Source organism: Chinchilla lanigera, unplaced genomic scaffold (assembly GCF_000276665.1).
Source record: "Chinchilla lanigera isolate Chin_1 unplaced genomic scaffold, ChiLan1.0 scaffold00068, whole genome shotgun sequence".
NCBI lineage: Eukaryota > Metazoa > Chordata > Mammalia > Rodentia > Chinchillidae > Chinchilla > Chinchilla lanigera.
The window spans coordinates 2,547,078-2,568,779 of record NW_004955469.1 but is presented as its reverse complement, the minus strand read 5'-3'; the positions used below and the strand labels follow the sequence as shown (position 1 = coordinate 2,568,779).

The window sequence follows — 21,702 nt, the reverse complement described above, 5'->3', positions numbered from 1 at the left end:
CAGGCAGCACCCCTGGGTGAGTAGAGGCAGGGTTCCTGAGCCAGATCCTTTGGGGCGCACAGGCAGAGGAAGGTGCAGGGGCTGTGGCCTGCTTAGGTGTCCCTACCAGGTTTTGCGAGGTAGACAGAGCCCAGGCGGCGCCCAGCCGGGCCCACCCAGCCCGGCGGTGACCACCTGGCAGCCTGACCAGACATTCCGCCCCTGCCGCCGGAACGCGAGACCCGCTCGGCGGTGGCCCGGGGCGGGGTCATTGGCGCCTGGCGAGCGCGGACCGGGCGGGGTCACCGACGCGGGACCTTTAAATTGGCCGCCACTGCCCGCCTGGCCCAGCGACCTGAGCACCATGCCACGCCCGCTGCCCCGACGCCTGCTGCTGCTCTGGCCGCTGCTGCTGCCGCTGCTGCCACCGCCCGCCTCCCCAGGGCCCCTGGCCGGCCCAGCCGTCGCGAGGCTGGGGACCCGCAGACCCGCCGGCAGCCCTGGGGGCCGCGGTTCAGGTACAGGGGCGGGGGTGGCCTGCGGGACGCCGAGGAGGAGGGGAGCCTGGGGCACCCCGGTCTCTCTGTTCCGGCCCGGGAGGAAGAATCCCGTGCGAAGCTGAGGTCCAGAAGAGGGAATGGGGTACCCAGGCCACTCCTACGTGAGAGCTACAACTTGTGTCTCATGAGCCGAGTGGGTCCGGGATTGGGCAGAAGCACAGGCCAGCTGTACCTGCCAGCTTTGGTCCAGCGACCCCTGCTTCCACTGAGAAGTCGTCCTCCCCCTCTCCCCTCCTGGCTCCCAGAACTCCTCTGTCTCTACCCTGGGGGAGCGCAGGACTCTTTCATCCCTCCGCTCCCGCCCAGCAGCTGCTCCATGCAATCCTGCGTTTTGCAGAGGGGAGGGCTGTGCGTGGAGGTGTGAGGCCACGAAGGACACCGGCAGAGCCATCTGGATGCCCAGCACCTGAGCCACCCTGCCTCAACTCTGTTCTGCTGAGCCGAGGTTTTTTAGAACTGCCGGCCCCAGCCCAGCCTCTGCTGAGATCCCAAAGACTCCAGACACTGAGTTGGTTGCGAGCAATTCTGTTTTCCGTTTTGGTCAGTAACTGGTTCCGAGGCAGAGCAAAGCTTCTAGAGCAGCAAAACGTGGTTATCTGATGTGACCCTGGAAGGCGCACCCGGGGAAACAGAAGCTTTTCAGAGCGCAGGCTCCCAGCCCATAAGCGCAGGAGCCCGGAATAAAACCAGCCTTAAAATCCTAACCACAGGCTTCTTCCACTGCTCCAACCTATCCAGCTTTTCCTTTGGTTTTTGTAAGATTTTATCTTCATTACCAGAAGCCCAGCTTCAGCCCTGGTCAAGATAGGCAGTGTCAACCCATTTCCTGGGGTCTCCCGGCATCTGCCAGCTGTGCTGAGTGTTGGGTAACCCGATGGTCTGTCCCTCCTGTGCCTTTGGATGTGTTGAGAAGGAGCTCAGGGGTCTCTTCTCCTTAACATCTGAGCATTCCAAGGCAACTTTGGAAGGGGGAAACATTGCCACGGAGGCAGGAGGGGCCAGAGTCCCAGATTCCCAAGGGTACAGTTCAGCCGGTAGCTGGCTGGTTGTTCCAGGCCAGGAAGGGGGAAAAGCCTTTTTTCTAGCATCAGATTTACTCTGGTCCTCATCTGCCTGCCCAAGGAAGGGTAGAAGGAGGTGACATTCTGCCTGGGGTGACCATGCTCCCCCAAGCTGTGCCAATCCTTTACTACCTAGAATCCACACACTTGGTCTTGAATCCCTTAATAAACACCAGTGCTCAGGAGCTGGGGATTTAGGCTCAGTGGCACAGGGCCTGCCCGGCAAGTGCAAGGTTGTGAGTTTGATCCCCGGTACCAGAAAAAAAAAACACCCCCAAAAAACCAAAAAAACACACCAATGCTCTGCATTTTTTCCTAAATTCTCTCCCCTCTTGCAAGGAATGGCTAAGCTTTGCTATGGGCTTTTATTTTTAGCAAAACTTTAAAAATAGTAATATTGTGCTCATGGAAACCTTTTAAGAGGTTAAATTTGTGTGTGTGTGTGTGTGGGGGTGTTAGGGATTAAATTAGGGATATACTGTACCGCTGAGCTATAACCCTGGCCCTTTTTCATTAGTTTTATTTTGAGGCAAGCTCTTGCTAAACTGCCCCAGCTGGCCTTGAGTTTATGATTTTCCTGCCTCAACATTACAACTAGCTGAGATAATTTCATTGTTTGAGAATCAAATTCCTGCTATTTCCAATGGGGAAGTGAGAATAAATCAAAGAAGGTTGGGGAGCTAGTCAGTGCAAAGGCCATGGGTTCAATCCCTAGGTATTGCAACAAACAAACCAACAAGTAATTAGTGCCTTCTGTTGGGAGAGTACAAATTAGGAGAGAACAGGGTAGTCAAAACTGCCTGCCAATCTGGTCAAGATCCTTGGATTAGTTTTCTGTTGCTGCTATAACAACAGGCCATGAATTTAGAAACTTAAAATAACACAGGTCCTGTTAGTGTTTGTGGGTCAGAGCCTGACAGGGGTCTCCTCTGGCAACCTCAAGGTGCGGCCCAAGGAGAAAAATGTCTGCCTGCCTTTCCCATCTTCCTGGAGGTAGTGTGCGCTAGTCGTGGCCTTAGTTTTCCCTCCCCAAGCCAGTACCAGCAGGTCGAGTCTTCCTATTTCTTCATTCAGAACTCCTCTCCTGCCTTCTTCCACTTTTGGGGACTTTTGTGACTATGTTGCCACCACATGAATGATCCAGCCGCATCTCAAGCCTTTCATCCTCCCTTAAAGTCATTTTTGCATGTGCAGCAGCTTATGCCCAGGTTCCTGGGACTGGGACCCAGACATCTGCAAAGGGAGACTTTATTCTGCGCCCCTGCAACCCTTGGTCCCTCATGAACAGACGATTCAGTGTGAAGGTGACTTGGAGAAGGAACGACTCTGACACACGCAGCTCCAGGAAGTGATTTCTAAGCACGCTGCTCGAGAAAGAGAGAGCAAAGAGAAAGAAAGTCAGGAGTCTTTATCATCCTGTGTTTTGCTTTTACTCCAATTACACAAAAACACCTGGACCCTGTCCAGGCAGAATTTTTTGCACAGCTCTTCTTTCTTGCTTCTGATCCATGGGAATCTCAAGGGGTGAAGGAAAATTCTGGAACTGTTTAAAAAAGAGGGCTTCTTAATTCCTTCAGACTTAGCTAAATATATGACACATGTGTTCGAGGTGGTGCTCAGAGTGGACTGGTGGGACGCTCACTGGTGCATGAGATCATGTTGACTTTTATGGTGGAAAGTGCTGTCTCAGGGAGCAGCCTCAGGGAGGCGGAAAGGCCCAGGTGGAGGTCTGGGGCTTGGGAAACTCGGGGCCAGCCACAGTCCTCTGCTTTCAGTCCTTTCTCCTCCTGAATCCCGGTGGTCTCACCTGTCAGACGGGCATAAAAACAGCTGCTATACTGCCTGCCTCACAGGGTTGTTATGTTCATCTCCTGTGATTCCAAAAGTGTCAGTAAAAGGAAAAATCTTTTTTTTTTTTTCCTTCAGTATTGGGGAATGAACCCAGGGCCTTCATGAGCTACAAAACTAGTCTTTTCAAAAATTATTTTTTATTTTGGGACAGGGTCTCACTAAGTTGCTAAACTGCTTGGGGAGGGCCTGAATTTACCATCTTCCTGCCTCAGCCTCCCAGGGTGCTGGGATTGCAGGTATGTACCACCGTGCGTGGCTAAATATTTATTTCTTAATTAAATACCTCCAGGCAGTGGCATAAAATCAAGAGGGCAATTTTTAGCTTTTGAAAGAAAGCTATTTAGAGCCATAATTCCTGTTCCAGATAAGGATTTTTCTTCCATAAATGGCTTCACCTAAGAATTTATTTTAGAGTCACCTTTTTTCCTACTCACTATTTTCACAGTGTAGCATCAGCTTCTGTTCTTTTATTAGGGAAAAAGGAGCCCTAGTTGGCACTTCCTAAGAAGTTCGTTTCCATTTTGGGTGGCCTATGTGTGATGCGTGTGTGCGGGTTTCTTTCTTATCTCGTCCTGACCTGTGGACTTGATTTTGGTGGTAGGAGAGAGGCTTTGCAAATAGGTCTAGATGAAACAGGAAAAGCTAGGAAAGAATAGATGAAAACTAACATTCATTATATTACTACAGTGTGCCAGGCACTGCCGTGTAAAAACGATGTGTGAGGTATTGAAAAATGCAACAAAAGTTCAAACTAAAAACGGTATTATAGTAAATGCCTTTCTTTTGGTGCTGGGGATTGAACTCAGGGCTTTTCATATAATTCAGTTTTACAATTTGAACATTCACTGTAGATTTTGATCGCCCCTTGTAAGTGCTTTGAGGGTAGGAAATCTGGCTTATGTACCTTTGTAGCTCCAGGACCTCATGTATAGGTCTTCAAATATATTTTCTTGGTGAATGATTATGTGGCAGAGAGGGGGCAGAGAAGTGGTGGAGACACACAGGTCACACAACCTCTGCTCCTCCAAACAGTAAGACTTGCTCATGGGGGTGAAAGTATAGTATACTTGTAGCAGTTTATGCTGTCACTTCCTTTCTATCTTCAACTAGCCCAGGAGTCTGGAGATCAGATGGAGGGAAGTGGAGGGCTTCTCTAGAGGCCTGTTCACCCTTCAGCAGGGGAGCAGAAGAAAGCCATCATAAAGGTCCCACGTACCTCGCCTCAAACTCTGCCATTGCCTAGACCTGCAGGGGAGTGCACAGTGATGTCAGCCTTAGAGCAGGGCCTTGACGCTGTTCAGGGATGCCTCAGACAGCCAGGAAAGGGCTGAGTTCCATTCATTCCTAGAAGCCACAGAGAACCTTGGAATAAAACCTCAAGCAGTGGGACCATGGTGTGAAATTTCAGGATGCATCCAGCCTATAGGTGAGGGATCTGGGAGCACTTCATATCTTTGTGTAAATTCCCACTAGGAATTCTGAAGGCCTTGGTGTTTCAGCAGCCAAAGGAGGGCAGTCGCAAGGAAGGTAGCAGGCAGTGGTGGCCTTGGGGTTAGGGATGCTGTCCTGCCTGTCCCTGGAATCCCAGCATTTTCTGGGAATAAGAATTGTCATATTTCTGGTTTGGTCTGATCATTACTTGGTCTTTTCTGCTCCCTATGCCCTTTTTTTGCAGGTGTTTGCAAGAGCAGGCCCTTGGACTTGGTATTCATCATCGATAGTTCTCGTAGTGTCCGGCCCCTGGAATTTACCAAAGTGAAAACCTTTGTCTCCCGGATCATTGATACTCTGGACATTGGGGCGGCTGCCACGCGGGTGGCAGTGGTGAACTATGCTAGCACAGTGAAGATTGAGTTCCAGCTCCAGACCTACTCAGATAAGCAGGCCCTGAAAAAGGCCGTAGCACGCATCACACCCTTGTCAACCGGCACTATGTCGGGACTGGCCATCCAGACAGCAATGGATGAAGCCTTCACGGTGGAGGCGGGGGCCCGGGGACCCACATCCAACATCCCAAAGGTGGCCATCATCGTGACAGATGGGAGGCCCCAGGACCAGGTGAGCGAGGTGGCAGCTCAGGCCCGGGCCTCAGGCATAGAGCTGTATGCTGTGGGCGTGGACCGGGCGGACATGGAGTCCCTGAAGACGATGGCCAGTGAGCCTCTGGATGAGCACGTGTTCTATGTGGAGACCTATGGTGTCATTGAGAAGCTTTCCTCCAGGTTCCAGGAAACCTTTTGTGGTAAGTTGGTGAGTCTTTGCTTCCAACTAGAAAGGATGTTGCATGTTGGAGATTGTGTACTCAAAAAGAGATTTGTTCACTTTTTTGGTGGAAGTTTTCTGAAAAACTTAAATACACGCAATTTTTTTTGGCATTTTTTTTTTTACCAACTTAAAATACACAGTGATGGTTGACAAGTACAGAGCCGTATTATATATAACTTAGTTTGCTTGTAAAATCTTCATGTTTGCATTTGAAATATGCAGGTCTGGAAATACTCAGGATAAATAATCCTGCTGTTTTCTGATGGGGTTAGAGAAAACCCAAGCTCAAAACATACAAGAAAACAACTCAAGACACCTCTTTCTTGTGCCTTCTCTCAACCACTACATTTTTCTCCTAGGTATTTTCTGTAGTTTTACCATCTCAAGATATAACAGAACTCTGCTTGTTTTCCTGCAGAAGACGAGAAGCAATGTCATATAGGAGGATCAGCAGGTCATATTCCAGTGTCACGGTCAATGGGCATTTAGTGAACACTTGTTTGCAGATTTGGCTTTTTCTAACTATTTTTTCTGGAATAATAGAATTAGGCACCAGAACGATTTGGCTTTGGTTCATTTGACAGACACAAGAAGAAGCAGATTTAAAAAATTCATTCTGTCACTCCTTTCCCCCTCCTTTTTTGCATGAGGGTGGAGTTTAAATATGAAAATGCTGATTTCATTTAAATTTTTGCATGTGTTACCCAGGTATATCAATGTAAATCTATTTAGTTCTGGAGTTTATTTTTTGTCACTGATCAGTATTGTGATTTGAGGACTCTTGTACCTTTTATCATTTTGGGATCATCTTCTGAAGTCCTCTGTGGAATTATCCAAATGAGTATGGATACATTTCTAGTCCAGGTGAATTTCTAAACATAGATATCTTTTTGTTATATAATTTAGTCCACATTTGTTTATTCAGTACAAATTTTTTGATCACTGGAGACACAAAGACAAACCTACCCCTTCCCGAACATCACATAACATTCTAGGGGTGGGAGTGAGACAAGCATGTAAGCCAACAATTACACATGTACATTTCCAGGAGATTAATTTAGAAACCTAGTGGTCGCCAGTTTGTTGGGAAATGGGAGATGAAGTCTTGGTGTGGGGAGCAGCGTGGCTTCATCTCAGCCACACCTAGCTGGAATCACCTTGTCTTTCCTGTCCTGGGACACTGTACCTTCACAATCCCTCCTTGGCTTTGGTGGCATCTACTTGGCATTCACTGGTTTCCCAAAAGAAAGTGGCTTTCTTTCTCCCAGGAAAACTCCCTAGGTTTGTGGGTGAGAACTGTTCCACCAGGGTGCTCATCTGTGGCAAAACTGGGTGTCAGAGCTGCCCGCGGGGTTGGGCTCAAAGGCCAGAAAGTAGCGAGTGATCTTTTTCATCTGGTATAAAAACCCTGCTGTTCTGGGGGGAAAATGTCCTCTCTATATGGAAAAAGACTGTGGGGCAGCTTGTTGTAGTCAAGGTTGGGAGGGCTGTGAAAAGACCCTTCTTGGGAAAATATTAGTCTTGTCCTCTTGCCAAGGGCAAAGGAAGGCTGGGTTACCTGCCACAAGAGTGCCAGCTTCCTCCAACAGTCCTCCTTGGTTTCTCAGAAATGACTAAATTCATTGATTCATTTTTTGTGGGTTTTTTTTCTGAGACAGAGTCTTGCTATGTAGTCTAGGCTGTGTTTGAACTCACTATACAGCCCAGGCTGGCCTCGAATTTAGAGTCATTCTACTATCTCAGCCTCCCACATGCTGGGATTACAGCTGTGCACCACCGTGCCTAGCTGATTCATCTTTCAAAACATGTCACAAGTGGGGTGGGGGGGTGGGGGGAATCCAAGGTGTAAATAGGTCTAGGAGCAGAAAGATAAAGATGCCATCTAGATGATGTAATCTCATTTATTTTGTTCTTTCTTTCTTTTTGTTTTTTAACCTGTTTGTATTTAACGTATGAGTTCATTGCCCTGGAGGATGTTAGTGCCCCGGGTTCCCGATTTCCACAGGAGGGCCTTTGGAGCTATGCTGAAGATTCAGAAGGCAATTACCTTGATTGCCCCCAGCATTTACATATTCAAATATGCCTTCCCAGCCGCAATGCAAGTGAGTTGCAGGCTTGGGTGTGTACTTTAGTGTTCCTTTTTTTTGAGAACGAATCATAGAATCCCCTGGGAACCAGGCTGCAGTGGCACTAGCTTAACACTCATGTGCTTTGTCCTCCCCCATCTGCTTGGGGAGCAAGAATCTTTTTAGGGGTGGTGGATAAATCAATAAAACATCAAGCTGCCTGTCTGATGGAAGTGTTTGGTCTCAATACCAAATTCAAAATTCTCTTTCTTTTTTGAGAAAGTCTAGCGAGATCTGTAATTTTACCGTTAGTAACATTTTTTAGTTTGAGGGGTACACTGACACCTCAGTTGTTGAACTCAGTTCATCCCAAGTTTGTGTTTAAACATCTAAAAGTTCAAGAAATGAACATTTTTTTTCTAATAAGAAATAATGGGAAACAAAAATCATTGGCTCTGAGACCCCCAAATTACACTTATAAATTCATTTTTCCAGGACTTTAACAAATTTTGCAGTGATTTATTTCTTTAACTGTATTGTGGGCACATGCCTGTAATCCCAGCACTTGGGAGGCTGAGACAGAAGGATCACTACAAGTTTGAGACCAGCATGTGCTACAAAGTGAGCTCAAGGCCAGCCTGAGCTGCATAGCGAGACCCTGTCTCAAAAAGGCCAAAAAATCAAAACAAAACAAAACAAAACAAAACACCCCTGTATTGTGGATCTGACAGTTTTCCTCTTAGCTTTACTGCTGGTATCACTAACTTTCTTTGGAGCCATAGTTGTGAAATTTTACACAAACAAAGTGCAAAATAAAAGCATAGTGATGAATGTTTTAACACACTGACACAAGCCCTACATGTTGTCTGGGTGAGGGGCTTGGATGGAAGGATTGTCACTTTGGTTCTGCATCGAGACACTGTGACTCACTCTTGGCCCATACAGGTTTCTTGAGGCTGGGTTTTCAGTGCGGCTATCAAGCAAAGTTAAGAACACGGAGTAGATTGTTTTTGAACTTTGCTGTTGGAGTAGTGGAAGGTTCAAGCTGAGAACCTTTGACAACCGAGGTATCACTGTGTTTCTAATAAGCTAGAGGCGAAAGACAAATAGCCAATTTTTATAGTGAAGACAGAATCAGAGAGGAACCTGGAGAGCAGTGTCTTTTTGCCTAGGGAGGAAGCCCTGGTGACTGTGACTTCCTTGCGCAGCTCTGGACCCTTGTGTGCTGGGCACACACCAATGCCAGCATGTGTGCATCAGCGACGGGGACGGCCGGCACCACTGTGAGTGCAGCCAGGGCTACGCCTTGAACGTCGACCGGAAGACGTGCTCAGGTGAGGCCATGGGTACCGTCTCCAGGCTGGGACTGGAACTCCAGGCATTATCTCTGGGCTGGGACTGGCCCAGTTCCTATCTAACTGCCTTTGGCTGCCCTGCGTTCATTCCCAATGTCCCTTGAAAAGGCAGGAGGGGAGAAAAGTGAGAGAACACAGAAGTCATTTGTCAGATATCATTTACTACCAGTGTTAAAGAAGAGTTAGTAGGAGAAGAGGCCAGTGAGGAAGGGATCCAAACTCTTGGTCCTTTTGAGGATTTGGCACTCATTCTGGATTTTATTAAATTAAATATAAGCATCTCTTTCCTCTCTGTGGACAAACATATGCATGCATCCTAGAAGTGGAGGGAAATTTATCAAGGTCTCACTCACCTGGTACATGAATATGCACATAGGGTCCCTTGGGGATGGGCATTAGCCCTCCTCCACCTTCTCGCCTTTCTCCTCGTCTTTCTCCTTCTTCTCTTTCTGCTTCTCCTTCTCCTCCTTTTTCTTTTTCTCCTCCTTCTTGTCCTTGTCTCCCTCCTCCTCCTCTTTCTCCTAGAAAAGTTTTTGAGAGGAAGAAAATGTAGAGATCACTTAATTTAACATATTCATTTATAGATAATAAAATTGAGACTAAAAGAAGGGAAAAATAAAACCTGCCTGTACCACCAGCTCTGTTAGTGAAAGAGCCAGGACCGGGGAGCTGATTCCAGACTCCACAAGCCATCTCCTGTGCCCTGCCCTCTGCTAGCTCTAAGTGTGTGAGACATGGTCCGTAAAGACTTAGTTGCTGCTGACTCTCCGTGTGTTCAGTTTGTCCCACTGCTTTGTTGACAGCTATTGACAAGTGTGCTCTTAACACTCACGGATGTGAACACATTTGTGTGAATGACAGAACCGGCTCTTACCACTGTGAGTGCCATGAAGGTTACACCTTGAATGAAGACAGAAAAACATGCTCAGGTAAATGCAGGAGGAGTCAGAACTATTGGATCTTTCCTCTACCTTCCTGCCCAGTGCTGGGGGGTTCTCATACACTGAGAACTTGGTCTGCTTTCTTCTCTTGCCACCCTGGGGTTTCGCATTTCTAAATCTTATTTGAAAAGTTGGAAGTGTTAATGTGTATGGATCACGTGTATAAATGTGTGGCTCATTTACTTTCTGTACTCTGCCTTAACAGTCCTTGCAAATAATACCTCAGAAGATACTTATTGCTCACAAAGGGCAACTCAGTAACTTGGTAGTGGAGAAAACTGGCAGGCACCATCGTAGCCAAGTGGTCAGACTTAAGGTCTTCATGATGACTGTAGTGACATCCTGCACAGAGGACAGGACAGCACGATTGTGGTATTCTTGCTAAAAACTCCGAATCGTAAGGAGGGGCTGGGGATTTAGCTCAGCGGCACAGCGCCTGCCTGGCAAGCGCAAGGTTGTGAGTTTGATTCCCGGTACCAGAAAAAAAGCAAAAACAACAACAAAAAAACATAAGGAAACTCAGACAAACTCAAATAGATATTTTTAGTTCAGCAAATAATTTCAAGTACTTTTTGTTGTTGTTATTCTTGTCTTTTTGAGACAGGGTCTTGCTGTGCATTTCAGGCCAGTCTTGAGCTCTCTTTGTAGCCCAGGCTGGTCTCAAACTCATAGCGATCCTCCTGCCTCAGTTTCCTGAGTGCTGGGATTACAGGTGTGTGCCACCATGCCCAGATTTCGAGTACTTTTTAAAAGTGTCAAAGTCATAACAGACAAATGCAGGCTGAGCACATACCCTAGATTGTAGGAGACTAGGATGTGAAAGCTTAATGCACTGTGGGACCCTGGATTAGAAAGGGGGCATTAGTGGAACAACTGGCAACATTTGAATAATGTGTGCAGGTTCGCAAATCATAATGTATTTGTGTTTTCAGTACCGGGAATCAAACTCAGGACCCTGTGCTTGCCAGGCAGGCATTTGTCCTATTGAGCTATATCTTGGCCCTTGCAAATCATAATGTGTAATTTTGATTACCATACCAGGGTTATGTAAGTTGCTAACATTTGGAGAAGCAGAGTGAATTAAGGAAGTCCTAGCTCTGTTTCTGTGATTTTGTTTTGTTTTCTTTTCTTTTTTGGTACCAGGAATTGAACTCATGACCTCACGCTTACTGGACAGGTGCTGTGCTGCTGAGCTATTTCCCAGGCCCTGTGGTTTTTTTTCATAAGTCTGAAATTATCTCTAAATGAAAAGTTTGAAAATCCAAAAAAGCAGCTTAAAAATACACCAATATAGGAGAAAGTACATTGGATGACAATTGGGATCTTGAATTCTGATGCTACCCTGAATCAGCTGTCTCTCTACAGCTCATTTCCCTCACTTACAAAACAGGAGAGGATTCATCTATAATTTCTTCAAACTCAAATTCTATTTTTCCAAATCTAGTGCAATTAGACACATAGCTGTTGGTGTTTCTCGGAGTTAAGATAAATATAATAAACCTAAAATAAATGTTTTAGAAAGTATTTATGAAATTCTTAGATAATAAAGCCTCAAACTGATGATTTTATAAATTGGGGAAGGCTGGAGAATAATGACTGTGTGCAGGGTTTTATTTAGTTTACTTAACCTCCATTTAGAGCAAATAATTCTGATGGCTTTTGAGTAACATCAATAAATTTTCCTCTTATTTCTACCTGCAAATAAGATTTTATTTTTAAGTATATGGGTAATAAAAGACTTTTAGTTTTCATTTCTTTTTCCTGGACTTTTGTCTGACAGCTAAAGACAAATGTACTTCTGGTACCCATGGCTGTCAGCACATCTGTGTGAATGACAGATCTGGTTCTCATCACTGTGAATGCTTTGAGGGGTACACTCTGAATGCAGATAAGAAAACATGTTCAGGTAAGCTCTCCTCAACAGACTCTTTCATACTTGGTTTCTGTGGCAGTGAAACCAACTTGGGGTAGCAAGAAAAGAGGCAACTTGAAAATTCAAGTTTCACACCTTCCCCATGCTTACAGACTGCACATACGCTACTATGCATTGGTTGCTACACATTGGCTGCTCAGTGAGTGGCTTTTGCAAAGCCCACTGGCTTTTGCAAAGATAGATCGCTTCAGAAGAAGACCACTAGGAAATGGGTAGGGAGAGGGGGATATGAGAAAAGCTAATTAAATGTAAGGTCCCTATCCAGGAAAATTTTATAGCCCTGGACACTGGGGACTTTTTAAGCAAATAGGAGACTTTTGAGGAAGTCAGTTGGGCAGTAACTATTTGATGTGATAGGCTGAACTGATCTTTTTCCAATTAAAACTTGGCCTGGAACTTTTCTGTCACATTAGTCTTATAAAGTTGGATCATTTAGTAAAAGAGACTTTGTAAGTGCCTGAATTAGACCTACACAGGTCTTCCAGTAAGTCTGCAGCAGGACATCCCCCCACGGCTTCTAGCTGATCGGTCTTCAGTGAATCTGAGCCTTATGACATTGCTCAGGAGCCCCTGGCAGGACTGCCGATCCTCATTAATTTGATTTAAACTCACGGGTAGAACAGGGTGGCATTTATAAATGTAAAAGCACTCCTAAAGGAGAGAAATTCCTAGCACTCGAGGTAGTGCTTAGTTTTGGCATACTGAATGCTTTTGAAACTTTACACTTCTTTTCTGTCCCCTGAGGAGCTGTATCATAGCATCTCATCAAGACAGATGGAGGGAAATAACATTGCTGTTTGTCCTGGGCCAATTTGGACATGAGACTGTTAGAGTGCTGTTCTCTGTTCTCCAGTTATTTGGGCAAATTGTCATTGTCCCTAAAATGTTATTTATTTGATAGATAATAAATTCTTCACTGTCCAGTCATATACATCATTATTATTCATATTAGCATTATTGCTACTTTTCTCTGTCTGTGTTTGTGAGTGTATTTGTGTATGTCTCTATCAATGTTTTTCATCCCACTTTGTAAGCTATCAAGGGCAGGAGCTTGGTCAATGCAGTCCTTTCTGTGCAGCTTCAAGCTTAGCTCCATGTACAATAAGTCCTTAATAGGTTATTTATGCTGATGACCCATGAGTATCTGAAGATGTTGACAGTCATCAGAACAGCTCAAGATAAGCTCTGGGATACTGTCAAGATTCAGTGCCTTCTAGTGCTGTCGGCAGAAGAACAAAGAGAAGGGGCTCTCAGAGAGCTACAGGACAAAAACAGGACAGAGATGTCTGTGGTCACAGGGATGTAATGGAGAAGGGAAATAGCTCTCTCCTGAAACAGGGGGCTTGTAGCATTTAGGATTCAGTCTCAATGCTAGTTGGGACCCAGGGAGGCTTTTCTCTCCCAGAGGTTTGTGTTTTGTACTCCATTTCATTAACATATGGATATCTTCTTTCCTGCTCCATGCCTGACCAGTCCATAACAAGTGTGCTCTGGGCACTCACGGCTGCCAGCACGTTTGTGTGAGCGATGGGGAGGTGTCCTACCACTGTGACTGTTTCCCTGGCTACAACCTGAATGAAGACAAGAAGACATGTACAGGTGAAGACTGGCCCTTTAAACCTCTTTCTCACAGTAGGAGAAATCTTCTCTCATGTACCGTGGTGCTCCTTCTCTGGCCAGGGCCTTCGGCAGTCTCCAGTAGACTCCAGAATAAAGTAGTTACCCTCCTCCACTAGTCTGCTGTCCTTGATCTGATCTTACCTCTCCCTTTTTTCTTTCTAATTCATTTCTCTATCTAGTCTGGGGTTTTACTGTGGTAAAATATATATGACATTACATATACAATTCTGACCATTTTTCGTGTAGAGTTTAGTGACTTTTAGTACATTTTCATTGTTGTGGAATGTCGCCACTGTCTATCTCCACCACTGTCTACCTCCAGTTTCATGACTCCAAAGAGAAACCTGTACTCAGTTAGCAGTAACTGTCTGTTTTCCATGCCCCCAGCCCTTAGTGACTACTGTTCTACTCCAGCTTGTCTCTTAAAGCTGCTTTTTGACTACATTTGCAACCAGCTTCCCTCCTATCCACAGTGGACATTTGATATTCCAGAAACATGCTCCTAACCTGCTGTTTCCATCCAAGTTGCTGTGATCAACTTCCCTTATCACCTTTGCAGGTGAAAACAAACATCCAGTTCAATCACAGCAATGCTGGCAAGGAGAAGGTGCTCAGATGGGGGCTGGAAGGACCAACTTCAGGCTGGGAGGGTCCTTGAGGAAGCGCCATCTGAGAACTAGGGAGGAGCAGTGCTTAGGTTTTCCTGGTGGGTGCTGCAGAAAGAAGAAAGGAGAGCAATCCAGAGTCCTGAGTGGCAGCTCGGAAGGGAGCAGAAATAGAGGGTGACCAATGTGAGAAGCATGGTGGCTGGGGAAGTCAGCTTGGCACAACATGGCTTGGAGAGTTAGGCAGGAGCCCAATCATGCTGTCCCTCTGAGCCACAGGGAGACAGTTCATGTTTTATTGTAACAACGAGAATCCATTGAAGGGCTTAAAGCAGTGGAGAGACCTGAGTCTTCAGAAGTCACTCTAGCTGCTCTCCAAGTGCTGGAGAGGTTGAAGACTAGTACAGTGGGCAGGCTTGGAAGAGGACAGTAGCAGAAGTGATAGAAGTAGACTTGTCTGGACCTTGAATGTCTGGCACTGCCATGGCTGGAAAGCTATGAGAAAGGGTGAAAACCTAGCTTATGGGGGTACTCTGGCCCATTTTGTAACCATTTGGACTAGTATTTTCCACTATAGAATATCCTTGAGTGACCCTCTTTTTAGTAATCTCATGAAGTTCTCCTGACATTCTGTGGCTTGACCAAATCTGTTGTCAGCCCGAGACTTTTGCCTACTGAGGGGTAGATTGAACTCACTTCAACCTTGCTGAAAACTAACTGACCTTAAGCATAAGAGTTTGCATTTCTCCATGGAGGCCTCTGGAGTGTCCATATATATATACATATATATATTTTTTAAATTTAAATTTTTTCATTTTTTTTGTCATCTGTGTATATTTGATCCTTTTCTCTCATACCATGAGCCTGGGATCTGGGGAGAAAGTGCAGATTGCCTACTCCTTTTTCTTTGTAAAGGTCTGTTCTTCACTTTCTCTGTGTGCTCCAATTTTCCCTGTAGATCCTTCCTGGGCCCTGGGGATCCACCTCCATTCTTCTTTTCTTCCCCTGGTTGTTATTTTCTAGTGTCTGGATTCTGAATTTTGGAGGGACTGATTTGTTGCTGCTTACTGCTCCACCATCTTCCCAGAGGTCTTCTCAATAGGGTTTAGACAGGTAGAGGACATTTGAGTAAGTGAATTTGTGGCCCCCTAGCCCTATACTGTATCATTGTAGAATGTGAGAGAACGTGTTGGAGCAAGGGAACAACCCTGTCCTCAGTGGTTCTACTCAGTTGGAAGATTAGACATCAGTCTGCAGACTTAGCATGTTGCCCTTATTTCTAAAACTTAAAGGGTTGGGCTGGAGATTTAGTTCAGTGGCACAGTGCCTGCCTGGCAAGCTCAAGGTCTTGAGTTCAATTCCCAGTACTGGAAACATCCCTCGCACCAAAAAATAAGTAAATAAATAAATAAAAATAAAAATAAAACTTGAAGGGTTATAATAACATAGCTGCTTCATTGAATTACCAGAAGAAGTAGGAGTTATCTTTATCACTCTCTTAAATTTACTTAAATGTTAGTACAAACCTGAATTTTTAGTTTAAAGATACATTAAATACTGGACCTCTCATCAAACCATTTAACAGAATATCAGTCCTATATAGCAAGCAGGAGTTACTTAGTTTTACTTTTTGGAATCTTTTGAACATGCAAAGAAAGAGCAATTCTTATTTTTATTTCTTAATGAGGATACTGTACCACAGGGACACTGTCTTAATTTTTAAAATTAATTTTATTGGTACTATTTAGATATACATAATGATCACATTTACCATAGAAAATTTGTACCTGTATATGATATATTTTGATTCCTCTTTTTTCCCATTCCTTCCTCTCCTTTCAACCCCCTCTTCCCCTCCTTACTTGCAAAGCTTTGTTTCCATTTTTTTCTTTTTTTTGTCTTCTGGAGACAAGGTCTCGCTGTACAGTTCAGGCTGGCCTTGAGCTCACTTTGTAGCCCAGGCTGGTCTCGAACTCACAACGATCCTCCTGCCTCAGCCTCCCAAGTGCTGACATTATAGGTGTGCGCCACCATGCCCAGCTTTTGTTTCCATTTTTATCCTTCTTTTCTCATTTTTTCTTTTCTCTTTTTTCCTTTTTTCTTTCCCCTCTCTAGTTCCCCTTTCTTTTTGAACAATTTCTTCCTATTTCACAATTTGTATTATACATTTTGATTCTTATTTACATTTTCAGTTTCTCATGCCAGTGAGACAATGCAATATTTACATGTGTATGTCTGATTTATTTTACTTAAAAATATGGTCTCAAGGTTCATCCATTTAGGTATATATTTCTCAAGAATATTCTTCTTTATGGCTGAAGAATTGTATAACAATAAACTCTACATCTTTTTTATCCATTCATCAGTTGGTGGGAATTTGGGTTGCTTTCAAGATTTAGCTATTACAGATTGTACTGCTTTAAATATGGATGTACATACATTGTTGTGGTATGATGCTTTTAATTGTTTTGGGAAGATATCAAGAAGGGGAATTGCTGGGTCAAATGGGACCACAGTCCTGGTTTTTTGAGGGATCTCCACACTGATTTCCACAGTGTTTGCACCAGTCCGTACTCCTACCAACATTGGAGAAGGGACATAGTCTTATGCTTATATCCTTGGTGTCTACCTACACCAACAATCTTTTTAAAAATTTGTTTTGTTGATAATGTTTGATAATCACAAAAGGATCGAGTATTATAATGAACCTCCATATACCCATTACTTAGCTTTGACAAATGTTTTCCCAGTGTTTCCGAATACAATTGTTTCTGTGACATTATCATCCCAAAATATTTTCTCCTTTTTCTGTTTGCTTTTACCCCCTGGAAAATGCACAGAAGTAAACCTTAGAAATAGCAGAATTGAATTGTAGATTTCCTGGGAAATGCAAATTGAAATGACTTAGGGATTCCATTTCAACCCAGTTGTAATTGCTATCATCAAGAATACTTGCATTTTTACATCTGGTAATCTGAGCAACTTTGTTGACGATAACAATATATAATATAACAACCACTGTTAATTCCTATCATTTTGTTTTGAAACCCTGTGTCATTTTTATCGTTTTTGCTTTGTTTTGTTTTTGTCTATGTTGCTGTTATTTTACTATTTTTTATTATAAACATAAAAAATACAAAAAAACAGTAAATGCCGATGAAGATGTGGGGGAAAAAAAAGCCGTCTGCACTGCTAGCCAGAAAGTAAAGTTGTGTAGCTACTACAGAAATAAGTGTGACATTTCCTCACTGAATTAAAAATATAAAGCTACCATTTGATGCAGCTATATAACTCCTTGGCATATCCCTGAGGAAGTTAAAGCCAGCACATCACAGAGACACCCACATACTGTGTTCATTGTGGCACAATATACAAGGTACACGTGACATATACAGTGTATGTTTAAATTAAAAACAATTGCCTTAAATCTCCCCCAAAATACTCCCCCTCATCCCACGCCGTACTGTCAAGTAGCAGCAATGGAAAGGCAGGAGCAAGCCATGCATGAAGAAGGACTTTAGAACTGCTTCCAAAAGGAACAAGGACAATGGGTATTTGAAGCAAGAGAGAGTCATCTGTGGGGCATTAATGGCAATGTGTCTATGCTGTCATATATTATTAAAAATTAAAATATCATTGTAGTTTTTGATTCTACCACACACAACAGCCAAGATGCCCATAAACAGATGAATGGGTAAAGAAAATGCGGTATATATACACAATGGGGTATTGTTCAGTCATTTGCAGAGAAATGGATGAGTGTGGAGATCATCATGTTGAGTAAAATCAGCCAGACTCAGAATTGTAGGATTCTTGACTTCTTACCATTCCCAGGAGTGCTAATGTTTTGTGTACTGTCATGGTCTGCAGCTGTTGAAGAGGTCCGGAGACTCCTTTCCACTGAAGACGCTTGTGGGTGTGAGGCCACCCTGGCCTTCCAGGAGAAGGTCAGTTCCTATCTCCAGAGACTGAACACCAAACATATCCTTTCTGGAAGGTTTTCTGCTTCTCCTTGAAGCCAACTTAGGTACCAAGCTGAACCAAACATTTTAGGATATTCTCCGCGCATGTGTTTTATTTGTTGCTCTACGATGAGAATACACAACTTTTAAAAAAATCTTCTTCCAATTCTTTTAAAAGGTAATTTAATAGACATTTAATACTCTCCTGTTAAATCTACTCAGCAGTTTCTTTTTCTGGTACTTTTCTGCGTCAGTATAGTCTCCTAATTGGTTCTCACCTAACAGTTGGAATCATCATGCTATGATTCCTTAAAGTGCTGCTCTTAGTTCAGAACCCATATTCACACAGAATAAGACAGCTGATAGATGGGGTGTGACATCTCAGATTACACATGGGTCTACACTGACAGGCCAAGCAGTCAGAAAAGATTTCAAAATATAATGTGAACTTCAAAACCAGTTTTTTAGTAAAATGAAGAAAAGAATGCAGCTCAAGTGAACAATTCTATGCTCATATACCTTAGGTGAGTGGCATTCAGACTTTGGTAGGTGTAACCCAGGAGTATGCAGATGTTCTTTTTTTAATTTCCCAATTCTTTACGCATTTAAGATGCCACTTGGAGTTAGGCTTCACTTTTCCCATCTCCCATTTTGGGATTGACATTCTTCTAACTACATAGGAAAGGCGTAACTCTCTCTGAACCCACTGAATACATTTTCTGGAAAAGTCAGAGCCAAACAAAGGGGCAGTTCAATATTTCCTTTAATCACAACTTCATAAACATTTCTTCCCTCACCCACCCCACTAACAGATGGCTTTCACCTTAAATTTTATACAAGCAAAAATATTTGCTACAGTCATCTAATACTATCATGATTTCTAGGAAAAAAAGTCTGAATTTTAAATTACATATTTGGTGAGCAATAGCTCTGTTGTTTTTTTAAAATTTACAATAGGAAACGATTCTCCTACCTTGTGTTGAAAGCTCTAAAGGTGTATTTATGTTTCTAATGCATGTAAATGGTGTTGACCTTAACAATTAGCCACTAGATGACATTTTGGAGAAGTTGCAAGTACATGAATATAGACAAGTACATAGTTAAGTTGCTTAAAATTTTCACCTGGAAATGTGGAGAGCTCAGTGTAACGTTCATTCTTTTGCACGCTTGTATCTCCAATGTTTCTGCTAATAATTTGCCATTGTAAATGCTTGAATATTACTGGATAAACAGTATGAGGATTTTCTGGAGAACCAGTATTATTTTTCCAAGGAAATAAAGGTGCAGATCCTTAAAAGCAAACTTTAGTGTCTTTAAGCTATAACTGTGAAATGGTTTGTAGGAAGTAGAATGTAAAGTTTAATGTTTGTTGCTGGGCATGGTGGCACATGCCTGTAATCCCAGAACTTAGGAGGCTGAGGCAGGATGATTGCTAAGTTCTAGTGAGCTTGAATATGTAGTCAGTTCAAGGCCAACCTGAACTACAAAGCAAGACTGTCTCAAAAAACCAAAGCAAAAATAAATGTTTCTTTCATTATCTACTAATTGAGCCATTTAACTTTAAATACTTATATTCATAAGATAATGATATTCACATTGGAAATTTTGGATCTACTTTCTTGATAGTATTTATAAGCCAGTTTTATTACTGACTGAAAATTATACAAAGTATTTACATTTAAAAAGTTCATATAATTAAATGGAGAGGAAAATAGAACTGCAACACTTCATTTTTTACTTATCTTCACTGGTTATTGAAGCTGTGATCAAAAGATTGTGATACACATATCTAACAACAGTTATCACAGATTCAGAGAACATCATATGCCATCTTAAACTCATTCTGGACTTAGAAACCCACAGATGCACTACTTGTGAATTTAAAGTGTTAAACTTCTACCAAGGACAAAAAAGCCTAAGTTTACTTTATCTTTTGATTTAGGATCTAGTCAGTAAAATTACATATTTATAAAATTGGTAGAACAAGAAATAAAATTGAGTATTGTCTTTCTTAATGATAGTAATAGGCCTAATTTTTCATATATTTTGATACATATATTTTTTCTTAGTTCTACAGCTTATAAACTTTTGGAACAGAACAGTCCTTTAAATTGTGTACTACTCAGTTCTTTTTTGGTATTGTCCCAATATAATAAAAAGTTATCTTTACATGTCAGTGTCATGACTGGTTTTTTGGTGATTCATGTCAATTTTGTGTATTAATGTATTTCCTTGTTTTGAACTGAATGATTATTTTGAATGTAAAGAATTTTCTCGTTAAAGGAAAAAGGTTGATACGCTTCCCATAATATACTCTCACTCTTGAGGTTAAACATGTAGTACAGGTTAGACAGAGGGTTTTAATCAAGTATGTTGTGGGAAAGAGAGTAATATAGAATTATCTAAATTTAGATAAAATAATTATGAGCTTAACACTGATATAAACTTGTGAAGAGCAAATATAACCTATAAACATAAAATATCAAGTTTAAAGAACTAAAAAATAAACTGGGCATGGTTGTGGGTGCCTATTAATTTCAGCACCTGGGAAGCTGAGGCAAGATTGCTGAATTCAAGGCCAGTCTGTATAAGAAAAAAGGAAAAAAGAAAGGTGAAAAATCAATACACAAAGACATTATATATGAAACATTTATTACTTTTCAAAAATTTTGAAAGGAAATGACGTATAGCTACAGTAATATTTTCAAAATTTGAAAACAGAATCAGTAATATATATTAATATGTCACGGAGAATTACTAGTTCAGAGAAACAAACAAGAGCTTACAGACATGGAGGGAAAGGTAAAGAGGGATGAGTGTGACCATGAGCTTTAATCATGTCTCAGCATTAATACTGATGCATTTTATGAGTAGCTTATGAGCAGGTGCCAGTGTATCTTGGGCATTTGCTATTTAATACTGAAAGAGTTGAAAATATATGAACTGAATGGAATACACATTAAGTTTGCAAAGAACACTGGGAGACCTGAATTGTGCCAGTTTGGGTACAACTGGCCTTTGGGAAGGCAGGAATGTCCTAGGGTCTGTAAGACGGCTTGGGAAGCAAAGCCAGATGGAAGGCTGGATCGCAGGATTCAGGGTAGGAGCGCCCTAGTAAGAACATTTTAGGGTGGAGAGAGGATCTGAATTTAGATCTTTGAATCCTAGAAAGTGCTGGGTGAGATGACCTAGGTCAAAAGATTTGGCTGAAATGGTGGAAGACTCGAAGTGGGGAAAGGAACCCTGCTGCATAAAGTACACACTAGATTACATAAGTAACAACGGGAGCTATCGGTCATACCAAAAAGGGGAAAGCAGAAACAAAAAAATGGATGAGACCAAATAATTAGTGATGATTTGCATAATACTTGATTAGTCATTTGCAAAATACTTGATTAATACTCTACTTGTATTTCTGCCTTATGTCTTCGATTTTGGGGTGCGGTAACTCTCAGGGACTCTAAAAGGATAAAGAAAAAAAAAAAAAAAACCCGCTAAGGTAGA

The 21,702-nt window shown here is 42.8% G+C and overlaps 1 protein-coding gene across 1 annotated transcript; it reads left to right on the top strand.

Moving 5' to 3' along the window:
- The first annotated feature begins 282 nt into the window (after window positions 1–282).
- On the top strand, window positions 283–20,337 carry Matn3 (matrilin 3). The gene is made up of 8 exons (XM_013522559.1): window positions 283–497; window positions 5,127–5,693; window positions 8,991–9,116; window positions 9,941–10,066; window positions 11,859–11,984; window positions 13,485–13,610; window positions 18,107–18,217; window positions 19,247–20,337. The coding sequence occupies exons 1-8, from the start codon at window positions 344–346 to the stop codon at window positions 19,300–19,302; spliced, it is 1,392 nt and encodes a 463-aa protein (XP_013378013.1). The 5' UTR covers window positions 283–343; the 3' UTR covers window positions 19,303–20,337.
- The last annotated feature ends 1,365 nt before the right edge of the window (window positions 20,338–21,702 follow it).

What these genes read in the sequence shown, in the direction of transcription:
- Matn3 (XM_013522559.1), top strand. Translation starts at nt 344, where the DNA reads ATGCCACGCCCGCTGCCCCGACGCCTGCTGCTGCTCTGGCCGCTGCTG. An exon ending in CCCTGGGGGCCGCGGTTCAG is followed by an intron (nt 498 to 5,126) that starts GTACAGGGGCGG and finishes CTTTTTTTGCAG; the next exon opens with GTGTTTGCAAGAGCAGGCCC. An exon ending in CGACCGGAAGACGTGCTCAG is followed by an intron (nt 9,117 to 9,940) that starts GTGAGGCCATGG and finishes CTTTGTTGACAG; the next exon opens with CTATTGACAAGTGTGCTCTT.